This window comes from Porites lutea, chromosome 7 (assembly GCF_958299795.1).
Source record: "Porites lutea chromosome 7, jaPorLute2.1, whole genome shotgun sequence".
Lineage (NCBI taxonomy): Eukaryota > Metazoa > Cnidaria > Anthozoa > Scleractinia > Poritidae > Porites > Porites lutea.
The window spans coordinates 14,791,822-14,814,241 of record NC_133207.1 but is presented as its reverse complement, the minus strand read 5'-3'; the positions used below and the strand labels follow the sequence as shown (position 1 = coordinate 14,814,241).

Sequence of the window (22,420 nt, the reverse complement as noted above, 5' to 3'; positions counted from 1 at the left end):
GTCAGCAACTACTAGTTTTAGTCTCTCTCGGCTATTTTGGGGAAAGCGGCGGGGCGCCTGACGGAAAACGTATTATTATTCGCAAATGATATAAAAATTGGAATTAAGTTATGAATGTAAGTACACTGTTTTCGTAATTACCTTTGAAGAGAACTGGATTTTGACTGGCCCTTTGATCAAGTTTATTTTGAGGGGACATTTGAACTTGTGGTAGTGGAAGGGCGGATTCAGGGATTTTTTTATTGGAGGGGTCCAAGCACATCACTGATTAAGCTCAAGCTAAAATTTTTATACAGCTACCGGTAATCTTTTTCACCAGTCCTGGCCGTTAAAGATTTATTTTATTCGAAAATGTCAACAACGTAGATCCTTGTATGTGAAACTTTGCTGGTAAAAAAGTTTTAAAGTACTGTCATTATTTTACGAAAAACTTCTTGGGATCTATGAGTGAGTTGGGGGGTGGGGGGCGGGGGTCTAGACCTTTCAGTTCCTCCCGCTGGTGTTCCACTGTAACGAAAGAAGGAAAGAAGATAGAGGACAGGGCCATAAATTTAATCAGTATTATCTTGAGGGATGGTCAGGGTCTCTTTTTCTTTTAATAGGGATCTTAAAATCATTCTTAGGAAAGCTAGCAAAGTTCGTAAGGTTCACTCTAACACTTAATAATGACTTCTGATGCATCATGGAATATGTTCCCTGTTATTATTTAAAATTTTTTAAATGCACCTCTGCTTGAATTTTTACCCACCCAGTTTGCAACAGTAACCAACAGGAAACTATGGGATAAAGGCATAATTCAAGGCCTTGGAAAGAGATCATTTTACATGTGGCTAAACTTTGTCTTCAACAGGTAAATATCAACAAATTATTTGCTGGGAGAGAAGGCAATAATATGATTACATTATTTTATTATATGGGCAGCTCCACACTGGCACAGGTGGGATCAAGAAACTTTGCTTCAGTGTATGTCTCTCTTCACTCACATGTATAACTGGGCAATTGGCAACATACTGCTGGGCTGTCTCCTCCGCGGGCAGAGGGCTCTTTTAGTTATAGGGAGGCTGGGAGAGAAAAAAAAGAAAAAATGGGGAGATATTTTCTGTTCCCATTGTCCACTGCATGCTTACTATTTTTTAATTATTGCTATTTTTATTGAAGATATACCTAGGGGAAGTTTCTGCAGAGGAGAGACTACTGCTCTGGGGGTAACCTTAGGGTGGACTAGCAAGCCATATTTAGGGAGAGAACCAATACCATTAAGTGCTACAGAAATTAGGTGTGGGCCTCATTGGCTTGTGTGTGGCTTTATTTAATATCTTGACCTCAGCAAGCAGGTTGAGGTTGCCACCAGGATTGTCTGCTGTGTTCCCACAAGAAGAGATTCTTACAACCATATACAACAAATCCGTCAATGAACAAGTTTGTAAGACTGCTGCATATTATAGCCATTTTTCAAATCTAAGGTGGACTCAAGGCCCATCAAAACAACTTGTCCAACATCCAGCAATCTTGAATTAACAAGCTTGGTCAATTATTCACATCTCGACTAACTATTTTTACACAATCTAAGAAAATAGTTATTTTAAAATTAATGTTATATATGACTATTTTATAGGGTAGATGAAGGGAGAATAGAAGAATTTGGCCCAGACAGGTAAATTGTATTAACAAAATTGATTAATGGTTTTCATGCCAAAAGACTCAATATTTTCCATTCCCTGTTGTTAATCTGTTGTCGGAATATGGTGAAAGTCTCACATATACAAGTTTTACTGATTTGTTGTTTAATCCCATTTATTTCTGTTTACTTCTTATAATTTTCAAATGTGTCTTTGTGAGACAAACTCCCGACGTTTCTCTTGTATAAATAGCAAATATTGATAACTTGTATTAATCACCATGCATTCTTACTTATTAACTGGAGGAGGGTGGGGCTTGTCACACAGGGTACCCAAACCACACAATCTGTTGCTTGATCCTTCAGGGTGGCAGCTGAGTGGATGTTGCGGTGTGGAGGTGGAGTGAAATTCAGGCACCTTGAAAAATGGATGTGGGACTATAATGCCATACCAGACGGGCCTGTCGGAAAGCTCGCTTTGGAAGGGATCAATGCTAAAGGAGTCAATATAACAACAGGAGGCCTTCAGCATCTTGGTATTCTTTCAAAGTTATTTGGAGTTTATGTTGAGTGAAGTAGCAGAATGCAATGAAACCTGTATTAAGTTAGCCCAAGAAAACAGCCAACATTTGGTGACACTACCACTGGTGTCCCTGCCAAATGATGCCTGAGAAACAAGCGCAGAAGATATACTACTGTAACGAAGTAAAATTAAGTATATTAATTTCTGTTTTATGTAGGGAGTGTCCTCGATAGGGATAACCTCTGACGTTTCCTTTTATGTATCCCTGCATAATAAAATAACTTAACTTTTAGTAGCCAAAGTCCAACTTTTTCTTTTTCGTCTCAGAGGATGTCTGGTACAGTGTTCAATCAACACAGGTTTTTACCTCCTTTTTCTGCTTTTAGTTGGACTGCAGCATCTTAAACAACTCAACATGAACAGCTGCAGATATGTAACTGACATGAAGAAACTTCTACCTGTTAAAGAAACCTTGGAACAACTGGATATTGGAAACTGTGGAGGGATATCAGATCTAACACCACTCTATGAGTTAACGTTAGTGTCCATCATTCTTAAACTTACTGACCCTGTGTACTTTTGGGCTAATTCATTCACTGACCATAAGAAATCATACATGCTCCATTATCCTTAGAGAAATAGGGACATCACATCCTTTAATTTAATATAATGAAAAATTTGCCTCCTGAATACTCTTCGGAGCAAGGAAGTCGTGTCCGGGGCTGGTGTGTTTTGCGTTGGAGCTAGGAAATTCTATACTTAACTTGCCTGATGAGCAGGTGACGTTTTTTTGCAACAAATAACTTTTTACAACAAATTTAGTTCAATAAATAAAGTTCATTCATTCATTCAAGACAAATTGTTTAAATTCCTAATAAAATTTGATTTGTGTGGATTGAAAGCTGCTTTTCAAGCTGATCTGACGAAGCAAAATAATTTCACTTGTTATGATGATGGATTTAACAATAAAGCAAGTAATTAATAATTAATGGTGTATTGATCCTGCACATAAAATTAATTAATTGTTTGGGTTAGTTATAATGACTCTCATGCAGACCAGTACATGCTAGCCACAGTTTGTTTCCTGAAGGGCAACTTTGCACCTCTATGAACCATTGTTTCAGTTCCCAAAATGGTAAAATTACTATCATGGCCATCACCAATTTATTGAGAGATAAATCTCACAGAGTCTCTGAAAAATGTTGGTCTCAATAACCCACCAACTAGATGTGAACTTCCAACAAATGTACAACTATCTTTACATTTATATTTTGTTTTTCAGAAAGCTGACAAAACTCCACCTTGTTAACACACCAGGAATAAAACAGAGAGAAGAAGCCATTGCAACATTACAGAAGAAACTTCCCGAATGTGTGATTGAAAAGTAGATTATTATAAGTATTAGACAAAAAGCACTTTGAACGACTTGTGATAGTCAGACAAGTGTAACCAAAAAACTAAAGCCATAAAGGAAAATAGGCCAAGAACTTTGTAAACAATGCAAGTCTTTTCACAGAGACTTTTTTACTGCTTGTTTGAATACAAACAACGATGATCCAAGGGAGTTTGAGGCCGAAAACTTGACAAAAAAATTACATGAATTTGCCATCAACATTTACAGTCTCACTAAAGAAAAACGTCCTCTGTGGTTGAATTTTTTCATAAGTAGGAGACTGAAGTACTGATTTGCCTCAAAGCCTCTATGTTTGAGACACTCAAAGATACTGAGTAGGTAATTTCACTGTTCTAACAATACAGATAACAAATGAAATAAAAAAGATATCCACGTCAAGCCCAACATATTTTATTTCCACAATTACTGAAAGTATCAAAATTGACAATGTAGGAATACCTGGCTTGTATTTGGTGCTGTTATATATAAAAGTGAAACAACTAGGTGAAAGTATGTGATGCTTTTCCCTCTCCTATCCCTTTTAAAATAATTTATCGATGTTATAATATTAGGTGAAGGATGACGCTATTCTGAGGCAAGAAATGAGAAGAAGTTCATATTCTATCTTTCTTTACCTTATCTGATACTGATAACTAAATTATGTATAAACCCGAAAATGTAAAAATACAGTTCCTTGATTTCCAAAACCCTAATCCATGTTACCACGCAAGTACCAATATTTATTTACACATTCGAGGTTTGTCCATTGTTTTGTCTATGTCCCTAAAATCTTCTTCCTTAAATTTTCTCTAATGTCTAAAGTTCCTTTAATATCCTTAAATGCTAAAACATCCTCCATGGAAAGATACTTTCCTATGCTTGTGGTTTTTCCTTTGTCAACTTGATTTCCACTCTTTAAGGAATTTATCATGTTTATTGCATGGGAAACAGAATCTTCACAGGTGTAAAATGCTGGGAATAGTTTCATCTGCCACAAGCTCACAAACTCTTGCTCTGATTCCTGTATAAATTAAGTCACATAGTAAATGTTCAGTGTTGGAATATACCGACTGTACCTACTTGTTTACTCACAACATGCCTTGCTATCACTTAACTGCTCAGTAAAAAACTATGGGAGGTCAGATGAAGAAAATGATTGCCAAAGATTAAACCCTCTTGATTAGTTTTTGTATATGTTAAGTATCAATAACAAATAATTTACTGTATTTTCTTGATTAAATACCTGCCGCGTTTATTCAAAAATCAGCAGTTTTCACCCAGTATTTTTCCAAGGCCGGCATTTAATCAAGGAAATATGGAATTATTGAATCAGGCTGAGTATGTTATGAAAAATATATAATATTTATAGCCAGATCAAGCCTGTTAACACCCTCGCAGATCTGTATAATATTATTCATATAAAATGAAAGCCAAATTCAATACTGGTAATTAAAGGGGTGCCTGGAGTAAAGCCCTCTGTGACTTCGAAGAAAATGCTGGAATCTCCGTCCAAATTACCTTTTACCTAGAGCCCGTAGCTGGCAGGATCGTTACATTGGTGAGAATTTTGGCAGAAGTGTGCTTCGACATGGAGAACGGGGAAGAGACACTTTGAAATCCTTGCATGTTCAGCACCTGCTTTATGAGGCTTTGCTGCTATAACACTCGCAAGGAAAAATTCCACCAGCTACGCTGGCTAGCAAGTGGCTTATGAAGAATTAGCCAGGATATATAAGCCGATCAGAAACAGAAAAATTATAATTAGTTGAAATGAAAAGATGATAGGGATGACTTAAAGTTTGTATGTATGTTACAGGTCAAATTTGATTTAACCTAAGTTGATTCTCAATTTCCTTTGTCTCCCAGCCTTAAGAGGCAAATGAAATTGAGAATTGACTTAGGTTAAAAATCTTAAACCTGAAATTAAATTTAACCTGTAACATGTACATTGTATGCAAAACATGGAGAACAGTGAGGAAAAAGGTGTATCAACATTAATTAGAATTAAAGGAGCAAAAAATGGACAAGTTAATAAAAACTCTCATTATAAACTTAAATCCACACCTGTTTTATATCTAACAGTGCCATTGCCTTGTCAAGTGGCAAGCCAAAATACTGCAGTTTCCCAAGATCATTTGGTTTTGCCATCTTCTTCACATTGTCTTCAACACCAAACACAACTGTCACATACAGCCCTGTCACATCACCAACTGAAACACAGACAGTTGTCATGAAAGTGTCATCAGGAATGTGTGCCCCGGCAGGAATCAGCACATTGCTGATAATACAGTTGTTGCCAACAGACGATCCGGCATTGACTTCGCAGTACTCTAGCACTGTGTGCTGTCCCACAGTGGATGGCAGTGTTAGGTTACAGAGGATCAGACAACTCTGATCAGAGATTTTCTCTTCACTGATTCCTGTTCGTTTGACCATGACTTCTGGCAGAAAATGGCTTTCATGCCTGAAATGAATAGTAATTTAAAAAACAACAATCAAAGGACCTTGCTATTGAAATTAACATGTATGACAAATAAATTAATGCATTGCCAAGTCATGCCATGTTGATATAACATCAGGGCTGTAGCAAGACAAAGGGAGCCTGTTTTTCATTATGCCAGCCATATTTAATGTTATATCTCACCTGAAAACAGGATCTTTACAAAAATGTTGGATGTATTCTTTGGTAGTACCAATATGGTAGAACTTGGATTCGTTAAGTAGCAGTAGATTAAGAGGTGTTCCTTTCAAGAACTCAAAAATCTTTTTCCTCTTTTCAACCAATGATGATGTCTCTTTTGTCACATTAGCAACATTTTTAGTGTAATCAGCCGATGCCTCCGGCCCAAGTGCTTGAAGAAAATCACCGTAGGCATCAATTTCACAATCAATTGGTTTAATTTCATCAGCAAAATCATAGAGTCTCTTGGCTGTGTTCCAGTCGACAAAATATGTACTGTCAGTGTAAACATGTTCCTCGCCATCACGAGTAAATATGATGCCATGGTTTCTCATAATATCTATTGATGGCTTGTGGAGGAATTTCCTACATGATGTTTCAGCAACAGGAGGTTCAATCTGATGCAATAAAACAAGGTACAAGGTTTTAGGCTATGTACACACAACAACGGACAGATTTTTGACACCAAAGAGACAGACATGAGTAGCCAGTATAGATAAGGAATGAGACATCCATCAGGAGTTGAATAAAACTAAGCCTCAACCATCACCACCCCTCCTCTTGGCAGTGGTGAATGTAGGAGTTTGCTTGTACATCACTGGACAACCCTTTAAACCCTGATATCAAAATTTTAATTCTCATTATTTGTTGTCCCTGTGCATTTTTAATAGAAGTAGTTGAGGGGAATTTGTTTATAAAGTAAGATTTATCCTCTGTGATCATGTCCACAATTCTCATGACCACTCTATTTTATAAAGCATTGACATTTAAAGGAGAAATTTCATACTTTATACTACTACATGGGAAGTTTCTGCAATCTGATTGGCTTAGAGCAGTGGTATTTCAGCTTAATTTGAAATACCTACATGTGGAAATTACAAACCTTTTGCGGGTAGTAGTATAAACAAATAATAGCCTGATTCGTACGTGATATTTGGTACAAATACCACGCGTGATATTTAAAAATTGTCTCAAATTTCACTCGCCTAACAGTTCGTGAAATTAGGTATAACAATTTTGAAATATCACTCATGGTATTTATGCCAAATATCACTACAAATCATGCTATTACTTATAAAAATATCACTCTTAGGAAATATAGGTTAAATATTTAACTGTAGAAAAATGTAACTGTACAAAAATGTTTTTTCTAAAAAATCAATCAACTTTATTATTATTATTATAAGACTGGCACTCAAGTCTTTGTAGACTGGCAAACCCATGACCTTTGAATCCCACACAGGTGGAGGGGGTACTAGCTATAATGGCCACTACAGGGAAGCTCTACCTAACAGTGGTGCAAAACTTTGTTGAGTAACTGCCCCCTCCCCCAAACCCCGGGTCAAATCTCAGGCTGAATTGGACCTGGGAGCCCAAAGAAAAACACTATTTGAAAAGAACCATGAGACAAAAACCAGCTCAATAACAATTCCTGTGTGTGAACACAATGCAGGATAATTAGGCCCCACCACTGTCCAAGTAGTCTGGGACTTGCCACTCTTGCCCCCCTTCCTCACTCCTTACTTGTGCTGTAATAAATAATCCATTAATTCCGAGTTCCAAGAATTCTCACTTTCAAAACAAGGCTAAGTGCAACTCTACTTTTGTGAAAATGAATTTATTTTTTATGAGAATAAAAAATCACCTTTGTACTTAACCTTGCTTTGAAATACAGGCTTATTGCAATGTAGAAATGGCTTATCATTTTTTTATTTTAAAACAGAATAGTTTCTTTCCACATAAAATTAGCTACACTGTACATTAACTCCCATCCCTGAAAAAGTTTCACAGACCCAAATTAGCACCAATATCACTAAAAATTTGCTGTTTCATATACACCACAAATAGTGCTTCTTCAAGTAAATGCAATATGAGTTTTCACCTCATGATCAGCAAGCACAAATACACCATGAGTTGTACCAATGATAACAGGAGAAGGATGAGCTAATGCTGTGAAGCCTGGCTTTGTAAGAGACCAATCTCCCTCACTATTAAACAGCTCAATACAATCTGAAGCAACCACAAAGAGACCAGGGTTCATCCGTGATGGAAGATCCATAAACATAGCTATCTGAAGTTCAATCACTTGATATGGAGGATCACCTGAGAAAACAAAATTGCATTCTATGTACTTCACTTTGAAATTTATGAGCATGAAGGAATGTGTGTGGCTGTAACCTTTGAAACAACTGGGTACATATAGGCAATGCTGTGATGGAATTTTTATATCCCCATGAACTGCTTTATGCTCAAGAGGACTATATCTTGTTTGATTTGATCTCATTGGGATAATCAATTTTAATCTTTGACTTTGATATACTCATTCAACAATTGAGCAAGCAACCTTGTTCTAAGGATTTGCTCCTACTTGTCCAAAAAAGCATAATTTAAGTATACTTAGTCTTTCTCTTATCCTTGTATATGATCGCATGTACAGTAGATTTCCAAGCTCACGATTATATTGTAAGTTATTATATTGTAATGTTAAGTTATTATTGCAAAATTGCATGTTATTTATCATCTCTTAACATGTCTTCAGCATATACTCCTACAGTCCTGCACTTGTGTTCTATCATGCTGGGCCCACAGTCCCACAGTCCAGTAGTTGATGAGCACTTAAATCTAAGTGACTAAAACAAGTGCTCCCGCAGTCGCCGAAAAGTGAATATTGAGTGGGTTTACAACAGTACTAGTGATCCCGCAGTCCTGCACTCCCACAGTCAATGTCAAGTAACTTGTGTGCTTACAGAATGAGGCATACTAGTTCTCCCACACTCCCCCAGTTAAAGTCAGAATTTATCATGCAAATCAGGTGACTGTGGCAGCAGTTTTTTAAGTTAGATATTTAGTGGATCAGGTATTCTGCAATCTAGCCCAGACACCTAGAGTTGGTCCCTGTCTTTCTTTACTCCTTTTATTCGACTCTCTATAGGATGGAAATCTCTCTAAAGGCCAATTTAAATGGTAAGATTTTAGCTTACGACTATCGTGCGCAACTAGTATATGTCATGACTTTCGACTATCCACATGTGCACAATTTTCACTTACGACATCCACAATGTGTTGTACGAATGTCATGGGTCTAATTTACAAGACACAATCTGTCATAAAGTCATGACGTATGCCCCGGGGGACACTCCCGTTTAAAAGTGAAAGGGGTGATCGTCGGAAAATTTTGAGAACACCCCTAAAAGATACCAGAATCTTGTTTTATGGGTGTGTCCCAAATTCATTTCCACCCCTAAGAGGTACCAATACAACAACAACAAATTATTTAACTGGCACTGCAAATTTTAATAGTAATAAAGGTAATTTTTGAACACTTTTTTCTTAAGGACTTTTTGAAAGTCCTTGAAATGCTAATAAAGCTTATCAACTATGGCAGCAGTCATTTTAGGTTTTAGCACCCTAAGCCATACCAATCCAGAAATTTAAACCCCTAAGGGTACGACAAGCACCCCCATCACTTTTATAGGGGAGCAATCCCCCCCACCCCAACCCCCCTCCCGGACTCATGCTTATCATCATTATCATTATAAGCAAAAATCGTATCGTCTAAATCGGCCTTACGACAGACACTTAGGGCCGGCTGGTCCCAAAGGGTTAACATACGTACCAGTTGGAAGAGCAGTGAATGCCTTCCCAAGAACGCTAGCGTTTGGCAATCTTTGGCTGTATCCTCCAGCCGGAAGCATTAAAATCTTGTACTTCATCAACTCCTCTTCGTTATAAATCTTTAACAAATCACCAATCGTGACAAGTACAGAGCCGCCATTACCTATCTTGGGCCCAGGTGGATCATAAAACACGTGATACTTTACACCTAAAGGTAATTCACCTCTGGAAAGTTTGGATTGCAGTTGAATGTCATAAGCATCTCTCTGGCTTTCGTCCAAAGCAGTGATGACAATTATGTCCCAAAACGGAGTGTTGGCAACCTCTTTACCGCGTATTGATTCAAATAGTTTCAATTTATCTGCAGTGGATCTTCTAATATTATCGCTTGTTTGTGAGAAACGTTTCCTTTTGGGCAACGGAGACTCCATTTTAATCAAGCATGGAGCGCAGACTGGAGAAGACTAGGGCCCAAGCCCCCGACTTTTTTTGAGGTTCTCCAAAAATGGCGGATGTTGAATCACTATTCGATTTTATTCACATGGAAATCGTAGCTTATTTCCTCAATAAACCGGGAAAAAATATCGACGTAAGTGTATTTACAGCTTCAAAATTGGTCCTTGAATAGCTCCTTATAAAAAATATACGTTAATCATATGTGTATTCGAGAAATTTGCTTTGCAAAGGTATGAAAACTCATATTGTCATTAGATTGAGCTTTAGTGAGTGTGGCTTGTTCTTGTAGAATGATGTTATTCAAAACCTTGAGAGACTTGGTTTCAGCGTTGGACAAAGACTAGTTGAAAGGTAAGAGAGAGGAACGACCACTTGTTGTTTAAGTTTGCTGTTAGACGTATGGTAAAGTGACATCTAACATATTTAACTCAGCTTTGGAAGCAGTCGTCCGCTTATTTCATAAGACCACTTTTAATAGGATACATATGTACATTTTCTCGTTAGGTTTACTAAAGATTCTCCCCGCTTTAAAGACGAGTTAGAGATCATGAAATACATCTGTAAAGATTTCTGGACAGCGGTTTATAAAAAGCAAATTGATAATTTAAGAACCAACCATCAGGTATGTATCTGATTAATAGACCATATCACTTGTTTGTTTTGTTGCTTCATTGCAGCTAAGGTGAAATTCTCAAGACATTGGATCCTTTGTCTTGTTGGAAAGAAATGGTGCTTTCCATTAACAAAAAATTGGGGTTTGAAATTTCGGAAATTCCATGTGCCCAATGGAACAGTATATTCTGGTTCCACAGACCGGAGCCAAGGTACCGCTCATTTGGTTGTTGTACTTAATCCAGGATACAAAAGAGTGGTACTGGGGACAACAATTTTGTCAAATGGAATTACAGATATGTGGGTTCGACCAACTGAAATGACCCCACTGGTCAAAGCGGACCACTTTCAAAGGTGATCCCAAATATTTTGGTCGAACCAAACCGGAATGGTCCATTCCATTTAATTTCTAACCAAAATTTCCTGAATTTTGGTCTGAATAGAAGGTGCCCAAAGAGTGCATGAATCAATGAATATACCCCCTTGAGTATTGCCACCTGTTCTACATTGTGATAGCAAAACATATCAGTGAAAAAGGTATATAAAACTTATTTGTCATTGTTTTAAATGTCATGTGGTTGAAGAGCTTAAAGGATTAGTGAAGCTCTATTCAATTGCCCTGACACTGACCACACAGAAATCTCCCTTGTGGCTTGAGCCACACCCACATCCCTGTCACTTTTATATGAGAGTTCCCCCTCCCCCCCCCCCCCCCTGGCATACAGCCCTGCAGACTTCTTGGGGGTGGCCACTGAATTTTACTGTCTTGCCTTTAGCCTTTTTTCTAGGTTTCATTTTACATCATTAAACAGTATCATCATGTCCCATTTAAAGAAGTTATTAAATTCCAAATTGTCTGTCCATTTTTTAGGCATAAGCAGTGCATAATTTTAGCCTTTTACTTGTAATGAGTTGATTATGTTCTACTTGGATGGTTGTCAAATCTTGTGAACAATCTACATTATCAACAAATGATATTATATGTCTCATCTTTTTTCAGTCTCTCAACTGAATAGATGAAGTCCTAGCACAAAAAAAGGCTCTACCTGCGAATGATGCTTTACCCTTTATACACTCTTTCATCTTGTTTGATAACCAGTCTTAACAGCCATTGAAACTTAGACTGGATTGAACAGCGAAGATTTTGTTTTAACTTCTCTTGTCTTTTTGTGAAGGGTACATATGTACTTCAGGATAATAACTTCCAGTTGTTAACTCAAATGTCAGATGGGAAACAGTACACTGAGGAGGCTCGTAAGGTTTGTGGATATTTTACCCTTCTTAAATTTTTAATTTATATACCTGTAGTGTGATTAAAAGAGGAAAAAAATCCTAAAGACAAATTATAAAGATTGCAAATTGCACTGACTTCAAAGTTCCTGCAATAATTCAACTTGGAAAAAAACTGAACAACTATTTCTTCATGTTGAAAAGAAATTTATGAGCATATTTTGTCTGAGACAGCGTTATTGGCATATGTGCGTGAAAGCTTTTCTCTCAGTGCTGGGTGGCTTAATTTAATGTCTAGAGCTTTTCTTCGTGTATGTTGCCGAAGATTCTTAAAATAGACTCATCTACTCGTGAAAAACAAGAGTATTCCATGTGTCATGATTCTCAAAGAAGAGAGAAAGAACCAAGTGTGTCTGTTCTGTTTCAGTTCTTGGCCTTCCCATGTGGTCTTATTCGAGGAGCGCTATCAAACTTTGGCCTTACTTGCTCAGTCAGTGCTGATGTTCTCTCTATGCCTAAATGTATGTATGATTGCTACATGTTAATCTACATATTTAGTTGAATTTTGAATTTTCAGAGCTTCATGCGTTGAATTCTAAGTCATAAAGACCTACAGTAGGAGAAGGAGACAGTATGATTATAGTAGCATACATGCATAAGCCTGGTCACCAACAACTTTGATGTCTAACTGATGCTGGGGGAGTCAGGATCTTTGAAACCTTTCCCGAATTATCATGATTGAGTTAAACTGGAATCATTGAGTAGAATACAAAAAACTATGTAAAGTTGAGCCAAAAATTCCAACGAAAATCTTTTCCCCTAACCACTTGCACTTCATACCATCTAATCCTATGATCCTGAAAGTAATCCAAAAACTTTTCTCACCAAATGAAGTTTATTACATGCACAGCAAAAGAGAAAAGGGAACTGATCCCAAGGCACAGTTTGACATTGTTCCAACTCTTTTCACACAGTCTCTCTTCCAGTACATTATGATCCTGTTCAAGCAAAAGATATAGCTGCACTTACTCTATATGTGCAACATACTTCTTTTTTATAAACAGTAACCTACAAAGGGTGCATACCATTTGTAAGAGACCGACCAGCCCAATGGTAAGGGAAATTCCACTATTAATCAGGACTATTCAGCCAGATCAGTTTACTATTCCTAAATGGTGTGCACAGCAGTGATGGGTTTCAGTAAAGATTTTGAGGAAGGTCTAATATTTCATTTTCAAAACGACCGGTCTGACTGTAACCTGCGATATGGAGATAGCGCGAAAGTCGGCGGACGAGGGAAGGGGAAAAAAGAGGTGTCCTTTTGCCCTCACTTCCCAAACAAAAAGGGAAGTGCGACCACCTGATTGCAGAATAGTTCAGTTCAGACTTTTGAGAAAGCACTCTAAGTGACTCCTACTTTTCCCTTTGATCTTACAGGTAAATTTCAAATTGTAATTCCAAATTCCTAAGAAACTCAAATGCAAATCGTCCGCAAGAAAGTACGTTTAGAACTGAAGAGGATAGAAAAACAGCAAGGGAAGTGCCGTCAATGAACACACAAACAGTGGCTTCATTGATTTTTGAAGTAGGTATTAAAGAAAGTTGAAGTACATGCGTGGCTGGCAGTTAAGAACGCATCTGATAATCATTCAAGTGATAATCAGTACTGGAGAAAAGTGTTTTTTTAATTAAAATAGAATAGAGCGTTTTCACATGACGGCGGCCATGTTGGTGTTCCAAACTAATCCTGAGAGAGTTGAACTCTTTTCTTATGTAAACCCCTTTTTTGTTGTTCCTTTAAATTTGCAAAGATGCTGGCCACGTGAGTGAAAACACTCTGTACTTGCAGGAAGGTTATGCTTTCAGTGAGAGATGGCACTAACGCATATGGAATGATAATGTGTATATTATCAAATATCTTATTCATGACTAAAAATTTGTTACTTTGTTTGCCGTCCTCATTGAAACAGTTTGTAATGAATTCAACTAAAATTTTATCATCTCATATTTACAGCTTTTTTAGCTTCTGTAAGTACATTTTTTCCTTATGCCTGGGCTGGACGCTAGATTTTGAAAGAAAAAAAGCCGACCAGAAACCGATCTGTGGTGTCAAGGTTTGAAATATGTGGGTGTGCACTCAAAACGTGCAAGTACAAATGTGGGGGGAGGGGGGGGGGGGGAATCATAGTGATTAAATACTGGCCGATCTTAAGGCGGTCCTTTTTAGACGACCACTAAGCAGTTTGTAAAGTTTTAAGGACAACTCGAGTTTATTGCGTTAGAGCCAGTCCAGTCCATTAGCGCAACTGAATATATGCATATAAAGGTTTGCGCTATATAAATGTAAATTATTATTATTATTAGCGCGAATTCCGCAAAAATCCTGTAGCACTCCTGCCCTTCCATTTTCTCAATGATTAGATATATATAGTCTTGATAAAGAATTTAATGTTTAATTATGCATAAAACTTAGAGAATAAATTTAATTTTTTTTCTCTCCTAAAAATTAAAAGAAACGACATTAATAACAAGACACAGTGTTTTTTAGTGGCCTTTTATTCATTGTCCGTGTGGTAAGATTGGCTGAAACTCGTCCTGTTTTCTTTGCATTCCGCAGAGGAAGTATATCGTAGTCGCTGTAAACGTAAAAATCGCAATAATATAACTTAGTTGATATATCGGGAAACCAATCTAATTTTACTGGTAACATATTTTTTTATGGTCTTGCCCCAAGTAGGTCTGATTCTTTGAACAACAGAGCGCTTCGAACCGCCGGCTTCTGTCGCGTGTTGGGTGTCACGCTAATTTGCGTCTCTGTTCCACGATAATCACACGCTTAACGAATTTCTCGCGTGATGGCCACGTGTAAAGCTCAAGACCTTCTAATATAATACAGCATCAAAACAGTCCCTTTCATCGCAGGGAAGAAAGAGGAGTGAGTTGAAACAACTCCAGTTTTTTGGCTTAACAATCGAATACAGGGCAACCAAATTAAGATATACCTTAATGGATGTGTGTAGCATTCAAACGCTACCCACGCTCATTTGTTTCTTTTTTCGCTATGTGTGGTTTGCTTTGTCTAGGAAAATGGAGAGGGAGTGTAGAATGTCTGCTCTGAAAAACGTCTTTCCAACGCATTTCGGGTCTTAGCATTACATAGAAGGCGCAAATGACTTTGAAAGGCCAACTCTACTCATAAAGAGTATAAATTACAAATCTATTAAAGGACCATGCTATCTTGACACTTATTATTAGAAGTCAGCTGAACAGTTACAATGCAAAAAGTATTACGTGTACGTATAAAGAAGATCATTGCAATTTAAGAAGCAATTTTAGCAGTTGCGCAAGAATGCCTGAACAAAATTCACGGGATTCGAACCCAGACCTCTGCGATGCCTATTTCTCTTTGGTAAACGGTCGTTGCCATTTTTAACGGTCGATGCCACAATTGGTAACCAAGCCTTTGGTCACGATAGATGTAATATATTCCCTAGACTACGTTACAATACGGCAAGTAATCGCTTTTCAATAGTCTTAGGAAGAGCGACGTTGAAGCGCTAGTTGAATTTAGTAAACATCAAAAGTTATGGAAAGGGCTAGGGTCACCTGTTATTGATGAATCAGGTAAGAAAGACAGTTTCCTAGTTTGTGTACTTAAGTTTTTCGGAATTATGGCGGGTCGGTGTAGTAGTGTAGTGGTAAGGCAGAGAGATTAGGATACGAAAGGTCCGGGTTCGACCCTGGGTTTCGATATTCTTTCTTTTTAATAAAAACACTCAATAACAGTTCAAAAATTAGCAGCGACCGAACTGCCTCTGCGATACCAGCGCAGCACTCTACTAATTGAGCTAACAAGCCAACTAGCAGCAGGTCATTTAGATGGTTTGTTATAACCCGTCAAATGATCAAGACGAACCAATGAATATATGAAAATCATATATCTTCTGTGACCTTCTTTGCATGTAAATTTTCATTCCTCAATTCAAATATGATTTTCATATATTCATTGTTTCATCGTAAACAATATTCTTCGGGAGAGTTACTTTAAAAAGTCAAATCTAAAAAAAGCAAACGGTCGCAACGCTTACCTCAAAAAACGAGCCCTCCGCTGTCATTAAAACACGGACGGCAGTAATGGGAATACAAAGCATGGAACAACAGGCAATACTCCAGCCCAGGCCCTCAGCCCAACTGGGATATGTTCTGCCCTCGTACGCTACGGACTTGTACTTGATGATGCTAAACAAGAATATTCCCTGTAAATCAAAGCAATTGTTGTATCATGACTTTGAAATTAAACTGAAAATCACTCAGAGAGTTCTCTTCATCAAGAAGAATTTGTTGTATGCTTTACCACGCCTGGCATTGGTTGCATACATGTATTTTTCAAGATTCTGTTACTGTTCCGTATTTTCCTTGGAACTTCTTTGATAATTTTTCCGCAAGTGACAGTAAAGTTACGGACACCTTCGGGACCGGTCCTGACTGTCCGTCTTAGAGGTGTCCGTCGGGCTTATAAAGAGTCGAAGAAATGTGACACCTGTGATTCAGTTACAGTAAAATGACTGAAAAACGGTAGGGACCAACACCAGGTGTCCGTCTTAGAGAGGTGTTCGTCTTATAGAGGTGCCCGTTAAGAGAAAGTGGACTATAGTCTCACATTTTATTGCACTTGCTGATGACTGGTAAAATTGTGCAGTTAACAGTTTTGGTCGCTATTTGAATATTAAGACAAAAACGTTTACTTACAACAACCATTGAAGGCGTGACAACTTTCCAGCACATTATCCACCACCTGGAAACTCGACGCCCTGTATTTGTTTCGATATCTTCCGCTAATTTTTTGGCCCCTGATGAATAAAAAAGGTTGTCAATACCTTGAAAGAAAGGTAACTGTTTATCACTAGAAGGTAAGTAGTATAGTAGGAACGATTAACTCCGTTTTTTTGCCGACGAATGTTTTTGATGCGTCTGATTGATGTACAGTATGATGTTATTTGCTGTTTGTATGTTTTTGGCGGTATGACATCGCCGTCTCTCATTGAAGATGCCTTCGTATCTTAATTATGACGTCAAAGACGTTTATTTATTCCACTTCATACTAATTAATGAGATTCAACTCCAAAAATGGGGAGCAATACATGCCTCCTATACTACTGAGGCTATGTCAATGTTACAGGTCAAAATTGAATAGTTAGAGCTAGGAGACAAAGGAAATTGAGAATCAACCTAGGTTAAAAAATTTTAACCTGAATACAATTTTGACCTGTAACATCTACACTATAACATAAACAGCAACGGCAGAGGACTGAAAAAGTCGTTCACACATATCGATCATCGTGCTGGAGCGGTTGGCCGAGAGGGTTTGGCGCAGTAAATCCCAATCCTCACTCCTGAATATCTACTTCCGTCTCAGTGGGTTCTAGTCCTCGCCCCTACCTATTCATTTCCGCTACGGTCCGAATGTCAGTTCATACCGCTACGAAAAGGGGCAGAAGCCTAATTATCTGATACGTGACATTCGTTTTTCAAAATCGGCGCGGAGCAGCTTTGCTTCTTTATAGAAACCGCGCCGAAATCTGCTTTTTATGTGTGAACAGTAGGCATTGCCAGGTACAGTTTTCGTGTCGGCGCAAGAGCTATCCGACATACCGTGAACATATACTGAGACGTAGCCTTCTGATGGTATAAGAACGACCTTTCTGAAAGAAGTGGGGAATTAAAGACGATTATTTATGTTGCCTACCGTAGATCCAACCAACGACCAGCAACTCAAATGTTACTAGAAACAACAATGATATTCCCGCAGAGAAAGAGTCAAACAAGTTGAACACGTATATGCCGCCCTGTAATTTAAAATAGTAATAATAATAATAATAATAATACTAATAATAATGATAATAATAATTCAAGCTCAACAAGAGATCTGAGTATCAAATTATTCAAGCTCCACCCAAAAGCTTTTGGTATATCCATTAAGCCAACATCAAACAGGGCGTCGATAAAACCCGGATCACGGAACATTCCGGAACATGCTGGAACATTTCGGAACATCTCGGAACAATTTTTTATGGAAAAAAAAAATTAAGAAAAATAATTTTTGTAAAAATTAATAATAACGTTAATAAAACGAAACTGGTATCATCTCCGAGTATGAGAAAGCAATATTTTGTGGCGATTAATTTGTTGGGCGAGTAAGGGTTTATGCAAATGACAGTGATGATCGAGTGAAGGCTTGCTTCTAAATTCAAATACATATTAAAATGGCTCGCGAGGAGGGTGGTTTTCAAGCTTTCCTCACACAGCTACCTCTTTTAATTGTTTGCCGTGAGTTAATCATTTAGCGGTTATCCATTTACGGCTCTGCGATGGTCTGAAATGTCGGTGCAGTATCACCAGTTCATGTCAAGCCAAGTCGGTCCTTATATATAACCGACATTTTCTTACCTGAGGTACTTTGCTTTCTTGAGGTTGACATGAATTACTTACAGACTAGGCTCTGTGAACTTAAGAAGAGCTTAGGGGCTCCTGTCTTTGGATTTTAGTGGACAATACTCACATTCGTAGTAGTTTCTATACTGTTTACAGTCAGCCTGATATTTCAGTCATCTCCCCGAGTCGCAAACTTCACTTGCGACTCGGAAGACGGCTAAAATTCAGGCTAACTGATAACAGTTACAAACTACCGCTGCGCTACCACTGCCACTGCAACTGTTCACGGCGAATGTGAATCTTATCCAAGTCCAAAGCAACGAGCCCCTAAGCTCTTCTTACCGTCGCAAAGCCGTAAATGGATAACCGTTAAACCGTATGGCAAACATTTACAATAGGTGGCTGTGTGCGGAAAGCTTGAAACCCCCCCTCCTCGCGACCCATTTTAATATATTTTGAATTTAGAAACAAGCCTTAACTCATTACTGTCATTTGCATGGATCCTCACCCGCCCAACAAATAATTTGCGACAAAAATATTGTTTTCTCATGCTCGGAGATAATACGAGTTTCTTTTTTTCTATTTCTTTATTTTTCGTTTCTTTTTTTGTTATTTTACGTTATTATTTATTTTTACAAAAATTATTTTATTATTATTATATTATTATAATTTTTTTATGGAAATTATTTTTATTTTTTCATGTTCCGGCATGTTCCGGCATGTTCCGGAATGTTCCGGAATGTTTCGTGTTCCGGGTTTTATCGACGCCTCATCAAACATGATACTGAAGTAGGAGAATAAATTTGCTTTCAAATGAAAGCTGTGAACATTGCTTCCCTGTAATGTTGTTTGTAACTCTCTACCGTACAATGCGTCCAAAGTCTGAAAATTCTCTGGATCAAATCTTTTAAGGTGACACTAATTGAACGTTTCTTCCTGTCAAAAATTCTAGACGACTATCTAACCTGAGTGACACATGTCAGCCCCAAAGCAAACATAACAAAACAAACAGCCAGCACGATTGCTTCTCTGTATCTCTGTAATTCATATTGGTCTATGATAGCAGCTGCAACTACTTCGACTTGCCCAAACTATATCATGAAAAGAAAGCCATGTTAAATAAGGCTATTGACATAATGCATGACACTTCCTTTTTGTCCACGTCTCTCAGACAGACGCCATGGTAGGAAACTATCCGGGAAAGGTAATACGAAAAACTAATTCCAAATCTCTCTAAACCTGTTAGGCAGGCTGTGTAAAGTTATAACTGTTCAGCTGAACAGTCTGAACTTGTTAGGAAGTGAATGCCGTGCGTCGGTATCAAATTATTCCAAATTCGCGTCCTCTGTCAGACAGTTCTACTAACTGGCAATTACTTAACGTTAACCCTAATTGTCAGTAGACCTGAACTTGTCTAGAGCATAGTGCAATTACACCCTTCAGCCCAGAGTTAGAGAAAAATCAGGGATAGTTAACAAACAACTCCCTCTTAGAGGGACACCTATGGGACCAGCATGTGTCAATCTAACAGAGATGTCCGTCCTATAGACGGTCAACTGAAAGGATAAAGAAAGGCACGAACCAACTCTAGGTGTCCGTTTTAGCGAGGTGTCCGTCTTATTGAGGTGTCCGTTAAATGCGAGTTGACTGTAATTTCTTTTAACTTTGCCCGTAATTCCGTTCACTGACCTGGCTGTCAAGACCCAAGGTTATAAGCATGAGAAAGAAGACAACAGACCAGAACTGTGGCGCAGGAAGTTGGCCAAGAGTTGCTGGATACACGATGAACACCAATCCGGGACCTTAAAAAGAAAGGAACGAATGACGATGTATCAAGCATCAGCACGTGATTAAAGTGTTTTGGCTAAAGGCCGTGACAGAACATTTACATGACGTAGATATTGTATTCTGATTGGAGAAGTGGTCACTACAAGATAAAAATTCTTTTCTTTTAATTGTCTTTTAAGTGCAGAATTAGGTTCCAAGGAGGAATGCCACAGTACTTAACGAAAATGAAATATTGTCGTGTAGTGCATTAATTAATCTATTTTTCTGTTCCTGGATGTTTTCACGTTCCTAAAAATCAGAATATTTATCGTTGCTCAACCCTAATTATAAGTCCACCATACCATTGGGATTTCTCCCCTTCCGTTAACTAAAACTCTCAATAAACAGTAAAGTTATTTTTCTGAAAAGTAAGTAACTTAAATTTGATCCAGATGATCGTCCGTGTGAGTGCATATAACTGCCATTCAAAGTGACTAAAGTTTCCACAGTCTGAGCGGAAGTCATCACCTCTTTGCACCAGAACTACGACTCGAGACAATGCTACTCTAACTATACCTTGAGAAGCTACTTGTGCTGGGCTGGTGTCCTGTATATGAGCCATATGTCCCACAACAGCAAACACCACAAAGCCTGCGAACACGCTGGTACCGCAGTTTATGAGCGAAATTACCAACCCGTCCCTAAAAATACAAACCAGAACATTATAACAAGGAGAAACAAACCTGAACTCAGAAGGTTTCTATAAAGACAACAAAAAAAAGACGCGTAGTTTTTCGCACTATTGTCAAACTTAACGGGCCATCTACAGTTTCAGTTCGACTGTTTTTAGGAAACAGTGTATAACTGAACCTTCTTTAGTTGGGAGCTACGGCGAGTGAAATTATTCCAGTATCGAAGGAACAGAAACAGCCGAAGAAGTTCCATTTGAACCATGCTCCAACAATGTTCCAATGTCACCTTACCCAATTTCCTTTACGCTTACTTCACTTTCTGTTCAAAATGTCGATCCGTGCAACGCTCGGTAGGAGGAAAAAGAGTGGCGCCTGGGCTCGAACCATCGTAGATTAAACAAACCACCTCAGGCTACGTGATCTCAATACTGGTCACTGATTGGCTACCACTCCATTAACCGACAGAGGCTTGGGGTTTTAACCCAGGGAGTTTATTCATGAGGGTGTAAGAGGTTCAACAAACCGTGGCACTTACTTATAAATGTCATTTGTTCGTCTATTGTAGCTTGCAAATCCTATCAATACTCCAAAACCGATTGCTAGAGAGTAAAGAATTTGCGACGCTGCATCGATCCAGACCTGGTAAACAATAATTAGGCAAAGTTAGTGACGTATTAAGAATTGTTGAGAAAAAGGGTACAGTCAACTCGCATTTGACCGACACCTCTATAAGACGGACACCTAGAGTTGATCCACGCCTTTCGTTACTCCTTTTAGTTTGCAAAGTTGAAAAAAGTGCAGTGAACTGCAGTCCAAAACATTGAATTTTTCTCGACTTTGTTTTTAAGCTTCTTTACTTTTTTGGTCAGTCCAATTCAAATACAATGTTTAGCACTGTACTGATTAATCAGGCTTTGTTGCTTAATTTCATTTTCAAAATATCAGTTTATCTCTTGCTGCCCTTGCAGTCAAGTGTGCATGATACTTACATTCTTCCCCATCCCATTTCCTCACTTCTGGTTATTTGTTTCGAACTCCCGATAACTCGAACTGTTTTCGATTTCCCTTGAAGGTTCAAATTATCGAGAGTCGACTGTAATTGTTAAGAACGGAAAAAACCCGTTTTTAGTTTCATATTTTCAATGCACATGCCTTCATGCAATAGACAACTAAGGGGGTCAGCTAACGCCATGCTTTATAATGCCAATAATTAAATGTACCGTAGGGTCTGCAAGTTTAGTCCACTCTGGTGTAATATAATACATGATCCCGTCAAGTGCTCCAGGTAAGGTGATAGCTCGTATGAACAGGATAACCAAGAACGCGTAAGGTAGTGTGGCTGTGACGTAAACGACTTTCCCGGTTGTGCGAATGCCTTTCCAGATACAGAAATAAACAAGAA

General features: G+C 38.2%; 4 protein-coding genes across 4 annotated transcripts in view; 2 read left to right on the top strand and 2 right to left on the bottom strand.

Annotated features, from left to right (window-relative positions):
• The first annotated feature begins 96 nt into the window (after positions 1–96).
• On the top strand, positions 97–3,940 carry LOC140943378 (ATP synthase subunit s, mitochondrial-like). Its single transcript, XM_073392456.1, has 6 exons — positions 97–116; positions 753–850; positions 1,616–1,654; positions 1,985–2,154; positions 2,528–2,678; positions 3,424–3,940. Exons 1-6 carry the CDS (start codon positions 111–113, stop codon positions 3,527–3,529), a joined length of 570 nt encoding a protein of 189 aa, XP_073248557.1. The 5' UTR covers positions 97–110; the 3' UTR covers positions 3,530–3,940.
• On the bottom strand, positions 3,930–10,260 carry LOC140943377 (fucose-1-phosphate guanylyltransferase-like). The gene is made up of 5 exons (XM_073392455.1): positions 9,831–10,260; positions 8,097–8,317; positions 6,179–6,612; positions 5,599–5,998; positions 3,930–4,555 (listed from the first exon to the last, which is right to left on the bottom strand). The coding sequence occupies exons 1-5, from the start codon at positions 10,258–10,260 to the stop codon at positions 4,310–4,312; spliced, it is 1,731 nt and encodes a 576-aa protein (XP_073248556.1). The 3' UTR covers positions 3,930–4,309.
• Positions 10,261–10,325: 65 nt separating this feature from the next.
• On the top strand, positions 10,326–14,305 carry LOC140944130 (trafficking protein particle complex subunit 6b-like). Its single transcript, XM_073393252.1, has 6 exons — positions 10,326–10,418; positions 10,575–10,636; positions 10,790–10,907; positions 12,073–12,156; positions 12,555–12,648; positions 13,565–14,305. Exons 1-6 carry the CDS (start codon positions 10,335–10,337, stop codon positions 13,594–13,596), a joined length of 474 nt encoding a protein of 157 aa, XP_073249353.1. The 5' UTR covers positions 10,326–10,334; the 3' UTR covers positions 13,597–14,305.
• Positions 14,306–15,965: 1,660 nt separating this feature from the next.
• The window catches only part of LOC140944131 (sodium- and chloride-dependent GABA transporter 1-like), a 12,227-nt gene continuing 5,772 nt past the window's right edge, over positions 15,966–22,420 (bottom strand). The window contains exons 4-11 of the mRNA XM_073393254.1: positions 22,239–22,420; positions 21,554–21,657; positions 20,903–21,027; positions 20,249–20,361; positions 19,525–19,650; positions 17,874–17,973; positions 16,877–16,977; positions 15,966–16,383 (exon numbers count right to left, since the gene is read on the bottom strand). The exon at positions 22,239–22,420 is cut by the window's right edge and continues 86 nt beyond it. Coding sequence (XP_073249355.1) covers positions 16,186–16,383; positions 16,877–16,977; positions 17,874–17,973; positions 19,525–19,650; positions 20,249–20,361; positions 20,903–21,027; positions 21,554–21,657; positions 22,239–22,420 — 1,049 coding nt within the window. The 3' untranslated portion in view covers positions 15,966–16,185. The remainder of the gene's footprint in view (positions 16,384–16,876; positions 16,978–17,873; positions 17,974–19,524; positions 19,651–20,248; positions 20,362–20,902; positions 21,028–21,553; positions 21,658–22,238) is intronic.

Excerpts from the sequence above, each read along its gene's own strand:
- LOC140943378 (XM_073392456.1), top strand. Across the intron at positions 851-1,615 it reads CTAAACTTTGTCTTCAACAG|GGTAGATGAAGGGAGAATAG; the intron begins GTAAATATCAAC and ends ACTATTTTATAG. Across the intron at positions 2,679-3,423 it reads ACACCACTCTATGAGTTAAC|AAAGCTGACAAAACTCCACC; the intron begins GTTAGTGTCCAT and ends TTTGTTTTTCAG.
- LOC140943377 (XM_073392455.1), bottom strand. The coding sequence starts at position 10,260 with ATGGAGTCTCCGTTGCCCAAAAGGAAACGTTTCTCACAAACAAGCGAT. Across the intron at positions 6,613-8,096 it reads TTGTGCTTGCTGATCATGAG|ATTGAACCTCCTGTTGCTGA; the intron begins GTGAAAACTCAT and ends TTATTGCATCAG. Across the intron at positions 4,556-5,598 it reads CACTGTTAGATATAAAACAG|GAATCAGAGCAAGAGTTTGT; the intron begins GTGTGGATTTAA and ends TAATTTATACAG.
- LOC140944130 (XM_073393252.1), top strand. The coding sequence starts at position 10,335 with ATGGCGGATGTTGAATCACTATTCGATTTTATTCACATGGAAATCGTA. Across the intron at positions 10,637-10,789 it reads GGACAAAGACTAGTTGAAAG|GTTTACTAAAGATTCTCCCC; the intron begins GTAAGAGAGAGG and ends TTTTCTCGTTAG. Across the intron at positions 12,157-12,554 it reads ACACTGAGGAGGCTCGTAAG|TTCTTGGCCTTCCCATGTGG; the intron begins GTTTGTGGATAT and ends GTTCTGTTTCAG.